Here is a 16,602-nt window from a genome sequence, read left to right as displayed (position 1 = left end):
CCCTCAGGCTTCAGAGGGAAGCAGGTCTGTAGGTTTAGTGCTCGTCAGTGGAAGTAGAGCCCTGATTGCTCAGCAAATCAAGTGAAAATAGAAGAGGACCGAAAACAGAGCCTTGCAGAACCCCACGAGGAGGAGCATTACAAGAGGCAAAAATATTAATCGTGACAGTTTGCTGGGATGCTGACATTCACAGCAATATAAATCTCCTCCTGTGTTTGATTCCAGCATCTCACCCATCAGAGACTATCTAAAATAAAAGATGTGGTGTGTACCAGCTTCCTAAATTGACTAAAAATTCATCTCAATCTCTTTTTAGCGATATGTCGGCACTCACAGAGGTATTAGTCCTTTTTTTTTTAACATGTTGGCATCGGACCGGCAAGTAAAACTGACCCGATGTTAATAGATATGGAGACAGAGCACATCTCCCCAGTTTTAAAGTCCTTCCACTGGCTTCCTGTAGCTGAGAGAATAGACTTTAAAACACTGTTAGTTTATAAATCACTTAACAGTTTGGCACAAAAATACATTTAAGAGCTGCTGTAGCTGTGCAGAACCTCTCAGGTCTTCTGGTTCTGCTCTGCATCCCCAGAACCAGAACCAGAACTTAAGCCTTCAAATCAAGGCTGGAGACCCACCTGCTTATTGTTGCCTTTGATTAATAACTGGAACGTTAATCAATGTGTTTGACGACGATTAATCTTGATGCAATTTGACAGAATATGTTTATTACCTGTTTCAGAATTGGTTGCAAAGGCCTTGTTGATGATGTGCCTCACTAATAGACGTGACTTGACGCTGTGTTGACTGCGAATCTCTCTGAAAGCAGGAGTTTTGACCTGGAACACACAGGAGTGTGTTGTCAGGATGTGAAGCAGAAAAGATGCCAAGAAGGAGTTCAGTGATGCAGCTCATCAACCTGGGAGGGGCTACAAGGCCGTTTACAAACCCATGATGACTGAAGGTCACCGTTTCACTGTGAAGGAGAGAAAATTATGCCGGGGGAAAAAAAAAAAAAAAAAAAAAACTTAGGACAGCTGCCAATCTTCCCAGGAGTCGACATCCCGGCAAACACACTCCAAGGTCAAACTGCAATGATGAGAAAAACTGGAAAGCACAAACACTCCAGCTGAAATATCTTGTAACATGTGAATAATCATTACTGTAGCAGATTTAAAAAGTACTTCACATGAGTAGAGTAATAGGTGAATGATTGATTAAAAAAAGGTTCTTAAAAAAAGGACTGGAAAGCACATCTACAGACGAGCAATTAAAATGTATTGCTTTATTTTGATCGACTGCATAACAAAGGAAAAAGTTTCTCCTCATAAACCTCAAAGTCAAACACTTTCCTGAAGGGTTATCACAAAACCTAAACTCTACACTCCTGAGCTCTGAGCCACTGCTTAGACACTGAAAAAAACAAATTATAAAACAGGTTCTCTGAAAGCAGCACTCCAGGAGACGTTGAAGTGAAAACGATGACGTTTTATTGCAAACAAAAGAACAGAAGACAAAATCTGCCACCCGCTCATCTCTGATTCCTGTGAGACCTCAATCATCCGCAGAACACCGTACAAAACAATTCATCCCCAACTCTCGCGAACCGATATAAAACGCAGCGAAAAGCGGCTCTCTGCCTTACTGTGAGGCAGGAGCCCGCTGAAAGCTCGTAAGATAACTAATAGTCTGTGAAAATTACCGACCTCATACAAAAAAATATGATTTTTTTTCAATAATAATAATAATAATAAAGCCAGCATATTTACAGGAAAATAATATTTTCTATGAACCTGGCTCGCCAAAATTCCCAGTGAAACATTGCTTTATTACAATTCTCCCAGTAACCAACTTGTTACATGTGTCCTTTTTAAACTCTGTAAGGCATGATAATAAACCTTTTGTCATCTCTGCTGCCTTGGCAACAGCAAATCTTAAATATGAAAGTTGGTATACGTATTAAAAAAAGGCACATCTGCCCTCTTTTGAATAATAATAACAATAATCTTTACATTAATGCTTTCAGTATCTGTCAGCTTTTAAAGTTTCTGTGCATTGCTCAGCCCATTTAAGGCACCAGCTATTCAGTAGGGGGTCCAGAACAAACCCAGAACGACAGAGAACAACTAACCCCACGCCAATACTAGACGCAATATGTACATGTAATATAAACATTAGTGATGGAACTGGCAGCAAGTAGCTGCACATGCAACCAGTTGGCGAGCAAGAAACCGAAAAACACAAAAAAAGGTAAAACAAAAATAAAATAAAAAATTACAAATAAAAATCATCCATTAAATCAGACCCAAGCTGAGGCTGAAGGGTATAAAAGCTGATCAAAGAGCTGAAGGTTTTGAGGTGAGGACGTCTCCTTCCATGTGGGGCCGCAGTGGCAGATGTGTGGCGATGGCGTGAGTGAGAGCCCAGATTAAAGCAGTTTATTCTGAGACATCTAAACCCTTCGACCCGGAGCCGTGCCACCAGAAAACCAGGGGTGGAGACGTGCGCTGGAAATCTTTCAGAAACGGAGGCCTGGACCTGAATCCACTGCAATGGATGGATGCCTTCTGGGTTTAGCTTTGTTTGGTCAAATTAAAAATATCTCAATCAAAACAATTTTTATATCTGACTAAGATAAGCTCAATAATAATAATAATAATAATAATCCATCCATTGCTTTTCTGTACAAGTAATTGTATTTTTTAAATCAGAAATTGGAATTGCCTATCAAACTTAAGAGCTGGTTTGCTGCTTTTGGCTTCAGCAACTTTTGGCAGCAACCAGCAGTAAGTCTTTCCCGTTGCCCCTAGACTACTCTTGGTCCACTCTTTGCAGATTTGTTTTGAACTTGGCCGCCCCGTATGGTGTTGGTGTACAAACAGGCCTCTTAACCCTCCCTCCTGCGGTCAGGAGGAGCATGCCACGGTCGGACAGCTGGGAAGTGGGGTAAGTTGTCCGATAAGATCGTCAATTCCCGAAACCACATGATTAAAACCCTGTAAAAGCGCACCCAGGGTCAGTGCTACCCCGCCAAACCGCGCACAGGGTAAAAAACCTGCAGGGTTTGATGGACCTTGTCTCGTAGTTAAGTTAGTATCACAACATCTCCATTGAATTAAAGACCAGAATTTGATCAGGGCATTCCACAAACTTCACTTGATTTGTTGCTTTTTTTTTTTTTAGCTGTGCCATTTAGAGGTGAACTTGCTTTTGTGCTTTTTGTATTCATTTTGCACATTATTTTTCTCCTGCATAAGGTTCAATTGATTATTAGGGTCGCTAACTGTCAGCTGAACTTTTTCCTTCAGCTGTTGTGCTCGGTTCAACATGGTTCAATCAAACTCGGTAAAACAGTCAGGTCCTGAAGCAGCCATGGCTGTACCTGAACGTCACACTACAAACATCTGAGGGCTGCTTGTTGTTTCTATGAAGTATTTTATTAATTTAACAACAGAAGTAACAAGATCCTCCATGAAGCTCCACTTTTATTCAGCCAGCTCACAGAATATTATTTTAAAAGTCTTTGGTTTTATCATTCTGTCACCTTCCTAAAATAAAGGCCTAATTCAATCTTAGACCAGTTCATGGTGTCAAACAGGTTCTAGTAAAGTGATTTCATGATTCTGCAGCTCTGGCAGGTAACTTATGACTTAAAGGGTGAAATTTCATTGTCAGAAAGAACCAGATTGTTTTGGATAGCAACCAAACAGAAAGACTTTCCTTTCTGTTTGGTTGCGGTGAGACTTAGAAAAGGCCACTCTGATCTCTGTATCAATCCTGAGGAAACAAAGCTAAAGCTTTGAGTGGAAAAGTGTCGGGACGAACCAAGCAGGAAAAGATGAGATCGCTGATGATGTCAGCTCTTTTGTTTCAACTTAGTTTCACAAGAAATGCTGCTTGTGGGGAAAGAAAGAAACATGCATCTCTTCCACTGGGAGCCATTACACATACATCCCTGACCTCCACGGTTCAGATTTCTCTCTTTTTTTTCTTTTTTTTTACTTGCAGATTAAGTTTTTTGTTTCCATGGCTGCTCCACATCCTCAAGAGGAGCCAAACCCCAACATTACGGCATGCTCTGCAGTGACGTCAGCTGCTCACATCTCAATAATCCTACTTTCTAACAAAACTAAAAACCCAGGGATCCGTTTGCCGCTTCTGCCTCTCTTTTTGCTGCGAGTTGGAGATCCTGAACCGCGACGGCAGAGTGACGAGCGGCAGCAGTAAAACTGCTGGTGGTTTACGTAACCCACATAATGTCAGATGGTGACAGCCATATCACTCACATCTGGTATTTATAACAGATTCCTTTGATCTGCAGTTGTAAAAAAAAAAAAAATAAAAATACTTTAATGTCCAATTGGTCTTAGAGACAGAAATCAGAAAATATTCAGGAGGGAAAACCTAAAATACAGTAGTGTAGCTGAGGTATCAGGCCTCAGCAGGGAAACTGGGGCGGTTCTGAAACTTACTGTGAAGCTTAATAACAGAGCTGCACTTTTTTTTATGACTGCATGATCTTATGTCAATAGCCAAATCAGTAGATTTGGTTTCAGTTACTATCAAGCCTCAGTTTTACACAACTTGAGATTGATGGCGTTTCTATAACAGCCACCGCTGTGTAACAGTTTGGATTTGACTTTAGTGTTTTGCATTCAGATCTGACGTCTTATTACCAGATCCCTACAGATGATCGAGCATCACTTCATCAGTTTGCACAGAAAGATTTGCTGGTTCCCAGAATGAGATAACTTTCTGCTTGAATGACCCTGTGATCAGCCGACTTTCAAAAGAAGAACTGTGCTGACAACACTCGTTAGTGTGGAAGTTGTTGGTGAGTAAGGAAGAGCTAGGAAGCTATTTTCAGGATCAGAGAGGTGTTTGGAAGTGAAGACAGCAGCAGAACGGAGTTACAGGAACCAGGGAATCATTTTAAAGTGACAGGAAGAGAACACACCACAGGTGCTCTGATTGGTTGGATGCCAAAGAGAAGTTTATGACTGTTTTATTTTTATTTTCAAATTCTTTAGTAAACTGTCTTTAAAAGGATGTACAGGTATAACAATTTGGGCCTCTATCGACATCCTATATTAACATTGTTATGGCTGGTAACTGATGTTAGTGGCGATTTATGGTGTATCCCTAGTATAATATAATTGTAGCTCTCTCACATGTTGCATCACTACTGATCCCCCACATAAATAACTAATGATTGAGGAACAAGGAAGTATTTTGAAAACTATTGTGTGAACTAAATCTTCTTAGTTCTCAATCTGTATTGGCATGTGGAAGTTTTAAAAACAGGATGTGGGAATCACAATCTACAGTTCACACTAGACTTTAAACCATCTCAGTGTTCACCTGATAGGAGAGTCTGTTGTAAATATTGGGGTGGCTGAAAATACTGAGAGCAAATGATTGAAACCAGACAATAGTCTGAATGAGTTCACTGACACTTTCAGCAAATAAAACACTCCTAACGTATGGCTACTGAAGAAAAAACAAAGAAAAGAAATTAACAGATTTGACTTCCCCTGCTCCACTTTTAGAACCAGTGGAGTCCAAACTCTTTTGTCTCCTGTACTTAGTCAAAATAACAAGAGCTTCTGGTAGATATGTGCTTGTGATTTCTAAGGAAGAGAGAAAAAAAATAAAAAAACAACCAAAAAAACCAAAGCCCAAGCAAAGCCGAGGCTGAAAAGTGTTCAGGCAGAGTGAAGATTGAAACAGAATTGATTATTCCGTGTAAAGTCAGGCACAGTCGACACTTGCAATCATCACTTTTTCATCAGCTTATCCGTTTGAGTTTTTCAAAAAAGCGACAACAACGAGAGGAAGTGGCTGGAGGATGAGGAGGAGCTGCCAGTGACGTGCTGCACGTCTCCACAGACTGAGAGGTTTTGACCGTCTGACACACTTAGTCAGATTCTGATGACAGAACTCATTTTTAATAAACTGCTTCAAAGAGCAACCTGAGATTATGTCCTTTGCACACTTCCACACTTCTTTTGAGCTAGAAAAATAAAAAAGCACTACCAAAAAAAAAAAAAATGCTGTTGCTATGACAACTGTGGGTATTAAAGTTTTGGGCTGATAGAGTAAAGGTGTTTTCCACAGTGTCTGATCTCATAAGTGTGTAGGTGACATGGTGAACGGCCGATGAGTGAGTTATGATACCAAACATTGTTCATGTCAGTCAGGCTGTGTGTTAAGCATGGGCTGGTACCGTGATCAGGGTGGAACAGGGTTCTAAAACACTTTAAAATGACAAAACAAATCTGTTTAAAGCCTTTTCAAAACGATGCCGGAGAAAGAAAGAGAGCACAGCACTGCCCCTCCTGCACTTGTTGCTAAGCTCTATCAGTCAGCTGGCTGAAAAAAAAACAAAAACAAAAAAAATTCCAACTCTTTTTCCTCATTTAAAGGAAACTGAGTGCCACCTCTTGTATTAAAGCTGCAGTATGTCACTTTCATTAAAAAATCTGTTTTCTACATTTGTTCAAACTGCTACTGTGTCCTAACCGATAATCTATGAAAACATCAAGCTCCTCCACAACGTCCTTGTGGTCCTACAGCCATCTGCAGAAACACACTGCTCCCACTCTGCCAATCGGAGGGTCTTAGCGCAGTGAATCATCCTTGTGTATACGCTGCTCATATTCTCTCCCTTGCACTTCTGCAGATGGCAGCAGGACGACTGGGAGGAGCCAGAATTTTTCAAAGATTATGTGTCTCATGTTACACTGTCACGACATAGCAACACTTTGAATAAATATGTAAAAAAATAAAAATAAAATAAACAAATACATTTTTTACAGAAAATAGACATAGTGCAGCTTTAAGGTACATTTTTACCACAAACTTACAAAAATTTTTGCTTTTTGTTTTTAAATGAAATCAATCATATAATTTACTTTTCTGAATAAATAGCATGATGTCAGTATTTCTTTTTCCTCCAGTTAGGAAACCCCAAGATTCTCTTACCGGCCCATGCCTACACTGCTACATACTGAGATCCATTGCTTTGCTTCACCCTTTGTACGAGGCCCCAGCAAGTCTCCCTTTTCATCTTGTAAACTTCCCTTTCACTTAATGATACCTTTGTTTTTTTAGAAAGCATGCAATATAATTTGCTTTAAATACTGGTTTCAGCCATAATAAACTCTTCACTTGTGTGTGAAAATGCACAACGAACTCTCATGAGATAGTTTTTCTAAACGCGGCAGACGTTGTGAGGCTTCAGGAGAGCAAAGCCCGTTCGGTCTGCGGAATAAATACTTGGCCAACGAGGGCGTGGAACAGCCGACCGTTTACGAAACAGGTGCAAAAACAAACCAGAGGGCAACAAAACCTCATTCACATTGGTTTGACACGTCACAATAGGCCAAAGCAAAAACAGGTCGTATCTTTTGAGGCGTTCCAGCTTCGTTGCAGCTCATCGCTACAAACTTGGAAGTACAATCCCCAGAGAACATCCTTAAGGTTAAGTGGTTACAATCAAGGCGGAGCAAAACCATTCAAGAAGCTCAATGTGAAAGCTTAGAAATTTCATTCTGCTTCTTAATTAAAACGATGCATCCTTTGAAGTTTGTCACTTGTTGACTTAATCCCATTTGGATGTTCGTCGTTTCGTCCCTAGTTGTCCTCAAACATACCACTCTCTGCGTGAAATCACAGATCCATCCATGTGCGACACGTAGTCGCTGTCTGTACCGTTTTCATAGCAGTCTTCCGGAAGGTAGGGGGAGCCATTGTTAACAATGGGGCTGTGCACAGGAGGCCCGCAGGGGTGCATGTTTTGGTTGTTGTAGTGGTCTGGGTAATAGTTCCCCTCCTTTGTGACCCTGGGGCCGTCCCCCCTGTCGTTCCAGTCGTCCCTGTCCTTCCGCTCCGGAGTGTAGTCGGGGTAAATGATGTCCCCGCCCAGTTTGGGTTTCAGCTCCTGGCTGCCCTTGCTCGTCTTGTCCCCGTAAACCTCCTGCAGCTCGTGCGGCTGTAGGACGTCTATCTGAGACTCCTTCTGCATGTCGGAGGGTCCCAAGTACTGCTTGGTGTAGTAGTCCCCTCTGAAGGTCCTGCGTTGGCGCATAAAATAAGCGCCCCCGAGGATCAACAGGAGGACCAGGAAGAGAATGCCGCCCACTGCCCCGCCGATTATGGTGCCCAGGCTGCCGTCGTGGACCGAGGCCAGGGTGGGGGAGGTGAACAGGGCTCGGCGGCGGTCCACGTCCGTTCCGGTTCCCGATACATAGCGGATGGGGGAGGCGGTGGTGCTGGGGGCCGCGGTGGTGGGCGGGGGATCTGCAGGTGAAAAGAGAGAAAAGACAGCGAATGGAGTGAGAGGAGAGTCATAAAAATTGGAGCAGAGGAAGGCTGCATTTTGTCTTCTGTAGCAACTGACAAAGCAAATGTGGTTGTTATATAAATGTATAACACTGTGGAGAGTCGGAGCTTCCTCTGAAGATCTGAAATTTAAGGCACAGCTAATGCACCCACACACAACCTTTATGTTTATCAGATTTTGTCACATTACACTGACATGCTACAGGGACGTAGTGTGTCAACTCATGGTAATGTGAAGTGGCATAAAAATGATCAACTGAACAGTATTATGTCCATCCAGACTATTCTGTGAATCACAGATGGTTGAGGTTTCATAGTCGAGTGTACCCACTGCATACATTTCTTGTGACAAATTCCTTCATTTCCCACAATCCAAATGTATACTACCAAGTTTGATGAGCTGGTCGGGCGCCTATTCATGCTTCTTCTCCAGCAGGGCAGCAGAGCGTGGCAGTCATTGTATGTGTCCTTGCGACTGGTTGTGCTGTGTATAGTATCAACTATACGATACATGTCGCCACCAAATAGCTCAATGTGAGTGTCGTTTCCTGCTGAGCGGCTTCCTGTGTGAATCAGTGCATCATCAAGTACGTGGGCGTAAACATTGACTTTGTGTGGACATGTCGGGTGGACGTCCGCAGTGCGTAAGTGCGGACCTCAAAGGGTATTTTGGGGGCAACATGAAAATGCTACTGCTCATGTTATTCAGCAGGTTGTTGCTAGGTAACCAAAGAGTGAGTGAGTGAGTTGATGCAACCAAGTAGCTAGCTTCGCTGGCCGTGAGAGGTCACTAAAAACTGTCCTCTGCTTACAACCCCCAGAATGCAGGAGTTCAGTGAAATTATTAACATTCTTCTGGACCCATTTTCTATTGATATTGATCATGTGTCTATCACTATAGATATTGATACGGTTTTATTGTATATTTTGCCTGAATATACAGATTAAAGGTTGGTTGGTTCAGACTGGTTCAGCTTCCAGAAAGGCAAAAAGACAAGGGAGTTCTTTAGATCAAAGCATGTTCATGTGTTACAAGACGAACAAGTAACATCCTTGACTTAATCTAGTAGAAACTTTCTACTAAAAGACTTCCAACTGCAACATAAGGTAGTTCTACATATGCGACGAGGTCCTGAAAACAAACTTATACCATCAACATATCATTTGTTTCTTTGACAAAAAGCTGAAACCATGTATCATGTTCCTTACAAATACAGTACCAACACAACACACCGAATGTTGTCATAAAAATGCAATAAAAATGTGAAGGAGAAGAATGAATAGCTTTGGGAGATGCTGTAAGTGTTCAATGTCAGACTGTGTCAGGATGATAGCCAGACAGAGATGGCCTACCTACTTCCTTTTCTAAAACCAGCCGTAGGAAAGATATGTGAGAAGACAAAAACTGAGGAGATCGATGCAAGGTTCTTGAATCTGGTTTTGTCCTTCAGCTCTTCCGTACACAATCAGTGTTCCCTGGAGCTCAAGGTCACGCTAAGTGTCTCTATGCTGACCTGGAGCCTGCAGGTCTACCACTACTTGATGGGTTGACAGACAGATCATAAGCCTGAGTGCATTTAAAACACAGTCTGGGCCCTTGTAGAGCCATAATTATTGCCACAATTGGTTGAGTAAGAATCTAATTGCCTGAAATTGCACACGGGGATCAGAGGGAAAGCAAAGGTAGATGCAGAATAAGGTTGGTGAACTGAAACGCTTTCAGTTCACTTTGCTTTTTCAATTAGCATAATTTCATGTAGGGACTAGGAATCCATGTAGCTGACCGTGAGTGACGTGGGTCGAAACCACAAAGCACATTCCTATAGACGAAATAGGAATGTGAAATGCTTGAAGGGGGCAGGGAGTATTATTGAGCTCAAACGGGTCATCTCCACAGATGATGGAGGCAGGGGATGGAGGCAAGAGAATGCATGCCCAACACTCCAGATTTGACAAGAAAAACAAGATAATTGCTCAGTGCAAGTCCGTTCTGGACAGGATGTCAGCTGTGCTTTCATTCGGAGCAGGAACTTTCCAAAGCAGGCCGTTCACAGACGGAGCCCGGCGGCGCCTTTCGGGACTCAAGGTCTTTAAACGGCGGAGAAGCCAGAAGGACTATGATAGTTAGAGGAAAGCAAAGTTCAAAACTGGGGTTTACTGTTGAAGAGAAGCAGAATGTAAAGAAGTGAGGAAAAGTAAAAAATAAAGCAACACAAGCAATAGAGAGTTCTTAGGATCCACGCCCTAACTTTGTAATGATGAACCCAACCTAATAAAAACACAGGAAGCAGATGGGAGCAGCTCAGTTTTCTAGACGTTTTTATTTCATCGTGACATAAATCACAAAAAGTACTCGCGCGCCCCCTGAACATTTTGCCACATGTCGGTTGATGTATCTTTTCACTTCACAAACCGTGTTGCTGCTTCTCTGTTGTCGCGTCTCACTCTAACCGGTTATTGTCTGATTTGGTTCTGGTCAAGTTGGGAGTGTCTCCATTAGAGTATGTTCCTCGCTAGAGTGGGTGTGAATATGGGCAGGAAAGTGGAAACATGGGTGGGGCTTGAGGATGTAGAAGCTGTGGTCAACGCTCTGATGTCACTAGCAGCAATACTGAGCAATGGAGAACATGAAGTTTGTGGTTTTTAAAGAGTTTCTAAAGAAGATATTTTATTTTCTTTAAAAACTCCTGCTCTTTCTGAAACTCTGCTTTCATGAAGTCATAACAACATGGCTCCTCTATTAACCCTCCTCTACTAACAACGTTTTGACCAGCTTTTCCCTGAGATGTAGCTCCTATAATGAGCTCAGCAGCTGCTCAGTTCCATCAGGTGCTAATTGCTACAGGCTAGTGTGAAGGAGCAAAGAGGGGGGAGTTGTGTGGGAGGAGTGGAACTGCAGGAGCATTGGACTCAAACGCAGAAAGGCAGGGGCAGCAAGTAGAAGAAAAATGTTTAATAAAAAAATGAAGAATAAAACTTACAAAAATAACAGAGACAGAGAAAAACAAAAACAGGAATCCATGGAAAAATTACAGTCTGAACTCTAAAGGGAAGTAATGGGATATAATGAGAGGAACCAGTAAGAAATGACTGAGAATGAGTTGTATACAACTGGTGAGCTTGATTACTTGAACAAGGAACAGGTTGATGATTAAAAACGGGCTGCAGTGTGAAGGGAGAGAGCAGAAGGGAGACTGAGGAGAGAGAGGGAAAATGACACGGGGGCAAAGGAGAGAACTTAAACTGAGTATGAAAACAAATCTTACAATAACCAATAACTAGACATGAGGAAGATAATAAAACTAAAACAACTATGGGACTGAATTAAGGTAAAACAGAGCTAATCTAATCCACGAGTCGAGACTAAGGAACAGAAATTCTAAACAAAAAACCCTTACAAATTTAAGAGAGGTTTGCGGTTGCAACATTGCCACAAATATATAAAAAACAATAGGATGTGTGAACAAAGCCTTCTAATTGATCACAACAGGATCAAATTCAAATGAAAGTAAATCCTGTTTGGAGAGTCAGTGAACTCCTCTCTCCCATTACTTCACAGTTTAATCTATAGGTGTTGAGCTGAGCTAAATAATCGGAGCTGCTGGTGCTCCAGTGCTGTAGGGGCACAATCTACTGCTGAACAAAGATGTTTTATGGAGTATAAACACAGACTTCTGTGTGCTGCAAATCTCTCAACCCAATTCATTATGTCCTGCTGTGTAACCTGACCTTAACAAAGCACAGTAAAAAGGCTACATGGGTGAATACTTTGCTGAACCAGCAGGGATAAACAGCTTCTTTCTTATCTTAGTCATCTAATGTTGCCAAAACCACAACGCTGGAAACGATCAGTACTGATACTCTTTATCTGCGGCCCGTGGTCCTACTCTGTTGCCAGAGATGTGTGAAAGTGGATCCTGGCAGGGACATTTACATTTACACTGAAGCTTAGTTGTTCTAAGGACATTAATTATTGACTTTTATCCTAAATGAGAAAAACTTGAAGCAAAACAAACAAACAAAAAGTTGAGAAGATCTGGTAATATGTAACCAAACTGTGAGAAAAAAGTTAAAAGTACCTTGAACCCAGAAGTTGACATTGTGAGTGCTGCGATCAATGTCATTAGTCACCTCGCAGCGATAGATTGCAGAATCATTGCGCTCTAGCGGGCGTGTGAAAGAAAGGCTGTTATTTGAAATCTTAACACCCTCCGGCATGGCTCCATCCAACCTGCACAGAAACCAGAGGCGACATATTTTAGTCTGCGCCATTTAACAGACAAAAACTGAAAAGAAAAATCCAACTGGATCGATCTTGTATTGAGTTGTATTTTGGTAACTATTCAGATAAATTGCATAAATTCTTCCTTAAGATGTAAGGAAATTGTCTTTACAATTCCCTACATTTTGCCTAAACCCTGAAGTAATTTCAGGATTTAGGCAAAAAAAACAAAACACTAAATTAATTAACTTGTAGGCTGAGTAAATGACAAACGAAGGAACATCAGATTTCTAACTTTTAAAGCACAATGATAGAATTCACACATGACACCAGGTTTTATCCTGCTCAAAATGATGCATCTAAATTTTCTATTTTTTTTTTTCAGCTAGCAGTCACCTCCACTTAGCTGATCTGGAGCTAATGCTAAAAAGGTTAACAAACAGCAGGAAACAGCTTTTCAGAATCAGACCCTGGTTGGTCTGTTTAACAGATTTTAAAGATTAACCAGCTAAAATATTAACAATATCGTAATAGTAAGGTTTTTTTTTTAGCATTCTATCTTTATTTTGTATCCTGCTAAAACCGTCAACACAGCACAGAAACAGAAGTAAGTGTTTATATATTGTGAACACTTATTCCACAAAGTAAGTGTTCACAATGCATGAACACTTTTGGGAGTGAGTAACATTTTGGAATAAAAAAAAATGTTCAGCACTAGTTTTACTTCACTGTACCTTTCACTTTTTCTAAATATTGTTATGAAGTATGGCTACTTTTACTTGAGTAAAATGGTTGGGTACTCTACTCACTGAGAGTAACTAAATGAAGAACAAGCTTGTTTCATTCAAAGAAGAACCAGAGAGACTTTGTTTCTATACAGACTTTGTTATTCTCAGGCTGTTTTATCTGCCATGTTTAGATCAAAAATATGAACATTATTTATTGTCACTGGATGTACCGTAATGTATATAAACATTACAGTAAGTCTTAACTTCTTGAGTTTTATTTAAAAAACAAACAAACAAAAAACCGATTAAGAATAATTTTTTTCGTTCTAGTTTTTAAATACCAGAATTTGGTACACAAAACTTGTGCCGGTCTGATTTAATTTTTAAATTTAAAATCCAATGTTATAATCAGTAATTCAGACGAGCTTTTTTTTTTTAAATACTTTACTTTCACCTCAGCAAAAATCTGTTAAAGTAGTGCTTCTCTGACTGAAACACAGTTTTGTGTTTCTCTTTATCTAATTTGCAGAAAAAGAAAAAGAAATTCTTACCAAGTGGAATAAGTAGTAATAAAATAACAACACTAACCACCTCTGCATATTTCTTAACACAAAGTATGTGTCAAACTTTCACAATAAAAGCTTTACAACAATGTAGAAGACATCAGGAGAGCATTGGTGAAAAAGATTTGTCTGGACAATGACTTTAGTAAAGTGAAAAATATACTAATAATCACCTCACGCACATTCAGTATTCTCCTATACTATAGTATCAACATATGTTTTACAAAATCCTAATAGACAACCACAATTAACTTAAACACAACAACAATGATACAATCATCCCTATTTACATTATTGTCAATTTGTGCACAAATTAAAAAAAAAATTAAAGATTTTCATAGATGTAATATTGTGGATATAAAGCAGCTTCAGCTAAAATCTGTGACAGACCCACCAGAGCAAACAGTAAGAATGAAGCTATTAATGATGAAGGAAAGCTGCCAACAGGCCAGCTGCTTTAAGAGGGAACTACCGTTTAGAGTCTTTTATTTATAGCAGGGAGTCTTCCCAAAGGGTTCAGCACTACAGGCAACAGCTCCAGTGTCCAGGCTCCAGGGTTAGACTATCAGTAATTTATAGATACAAACTTCTTCTTTTACAGCCAGGCAGGTTTAATAAGCCAATCTGGAATGACTGCAGCCTGTCTCCCACGTCATGTTTGTCTTGACGCTGTGGAACATATTTTTTGGTCTGCATATATCAGAAATACTTGCAGATTTTGGCATCTTCTTATTTGCCAGCTGCCACAAGCTCAAACTACCAATATATTCAATGAAGTTTTTACTGTACTCCAGTGGACGGTTTCACCTGAATATGATTCTTAAAGTGTTTACTGTCATGTTATACAACAGGGAAATATTTAACAACATCTCAAAAGTTTTTAGGGCATTGTGAATTTATACATTAGGACATTCTTCCAGACTCCATACCTGCTGAGACAGTTTCACATGATGAGTATCTGGGGCCTTTTCGAGATTTTAGTTCCAATAGAAGTTTTAGTGAGATCCTGAATAACTCAAACCAACTCTGGATGTGTGCAGCACTTTATTTTAGTAATATAGTGATATGTCAAGAATCCCTTTAGCAAGCTTTCATTTAAAATGCCAAAGCATTTCAAAATACAGAATGCTTCACATTTTCTATGCATCCCTCTGTAAAATATTTGAAATAAACTTTTAACAATGCATCATAATATAATAACAAAGGATTTAGAATTTGAATTTTCATCAATTCAAAAAAACAAAACAAAAAAAAACCATAAATCATGTTTGCCACAGTTAATGGTACAGTTGTAGTGATTACCCAGTACAAACCCACGTTCTGTCAACAGGGAAGAACTTGGTTTATTTTCTACAATATTTCATGAGATTTCAGAAGAATCTTTGCCCATTCCTTTTTGTCCAGTGTCTGGTCTTCTCTTTAGTGAATCATTTCCCAATTAAAGGACACCCAGTCCACCCAGTTTTAACATAAAATGTCCTGGTACAAAAGGTCTCTACAAGAGAAACAGGCTCACAGCTAAGGCTGAAATGATTCAAAGAGTGAAACGATTCATTTGATTAATCATGATGAATCGATTATTTAAATAATCAAAGACTAACTTAGTAAATGAGAAACTAACTAAACTACATAGACTAAAAAATGTCAATTTGCTGAAGAAACAACATACTGAGAGCAGTAATTAACCCAAAACTGTGCAAGAAATCTATATATTTTGCATTTAAGTTTAAAAAAAAAACTTTCTTTGTAAATATGCTCCACCCAGAAGTTTGACACTGCTCAAATTCTGCAAATAAAAAAACACCCTGTGCCATGAAGAAAAAAAAGGAGAAATTGTTCTCTGAATCAACCTCCAGGAGAAGGTTCCTCCACACACTGATTAACTTAGAGAGGGTAATAAATGACCAAAAACGCTTTATTCGTTTCATGGAAACTGTAAAAATGGTTTCTCTTCGAATGAATAAATGTACACAAATTAATTACATATGAGATTGTGCACCTGGAATAAAAGATCAACATATTTTAAGTCTTCTTCTTCTTTTCTTTTGGTGGACTGCCACAGTGAAGCATTTTACAAATCTTTACTAGAATAACTGCTTCAGATGCTGAACCTAAAATGGATGAGTATCTGCAAATGGGCTGAATGTTCTCATGCTTTGCAACATTAGACACTATGGAGACAGAAGGGGTAGGGTTTGTTTTTTTTTTGCAAAAGCAGGAATGTGTTGGAGACACTGACCTGATCCATTTGTAGTCATGGGCAGGAGGGTTGGCGTTGGCTGTGCAGGTGATTCTTACGTTTGTTTGACCCACATACCAGATTTTATCAATTCCTTGTATGGATATATTTGGTGCAACTGTAAACAAACAAAAATGTTTTAAAGGTTAGATGTGCTTCATTATACATACATATAAAAAAAACAATAATTCATTAATGGATATTTCCTCTTGACCATTGCAGCAAGACATTGCTTTAACAACTGAAGGCAGGTTTCTAGAATTTCCAAAGCTCAATTAACATTTGAACTATGACCCCTAATGCCAGAGAGGTTCAACAAGAGGCTTCATGGATGCAGACCAAAGAGCAGAAAGAGAAGGAGGAAGTTCAAACCATGTCTTCATGAGGATCATATGGACTCCAAGGTCTCTCTGCCCAGCTTTCTAACCAGACGGACAGACATCTTCTGTCTAGATAGACGGTCTAGATGCCGGTAGACTTGGTTCGATTGAGGATCAGAATCACAAC

The 16,602-nt window shown here is 40.0% G+C and overlaps 1 protein-coding gene across 2 annotated transcripts in view; it reads right to left on the bottom strand.

Annotated features, from left to right (window-relative positions):
• Positions 1–1,473: 1,473 nt before the first annotated feature.
• Positions 1,474–16,602, bottom strand: part of nectin3a (nectin cell adhesion molecule 3a) — a 49,378-nt gene continuing 34,249 nt past the window's right edge. For both annotated transcript variants that reach the window (XM_044119016.1, XM_044119018.1), the window contains exons 4-6: positions 16,096–16,213; positions 12,423–12,574; positions 1,474–8,301 (exon numbers count right to left, since the gene is read on the bottom strand). In XM_044119016.1, coding sequence (XP_043974951.1) covers positions 7,646–8,301; positions 12,423–12,574; positions 16,096–16,213 — 926 coding nt within the window. In that variant the 3' untranslated portion in view covers positions 1,474–7,645. The remainder of the gene's footprint in view (positions 8,302–12,422; positions 12,575–16,095; positions 16,214–16,602) is intronic.

This window comes from Gambusia affinis, linkage group LG06 (assembly GCF_019740435.1).
Source record: "Gambusia affinis linkage group LG06, SWU_Gaff_1.0, whole genome shotgun sequence".
NCBI lineage: Eukaryota > Metazoa > Chordata > Actinopteri > Cyprinodontiformes > Poeciliidae > Gambusia > Gambusia affinis.
Note: the sequence above shows the minus strand (reverse complement) of the source record. Positions and strands in the feature narration are given on the sequence as shown.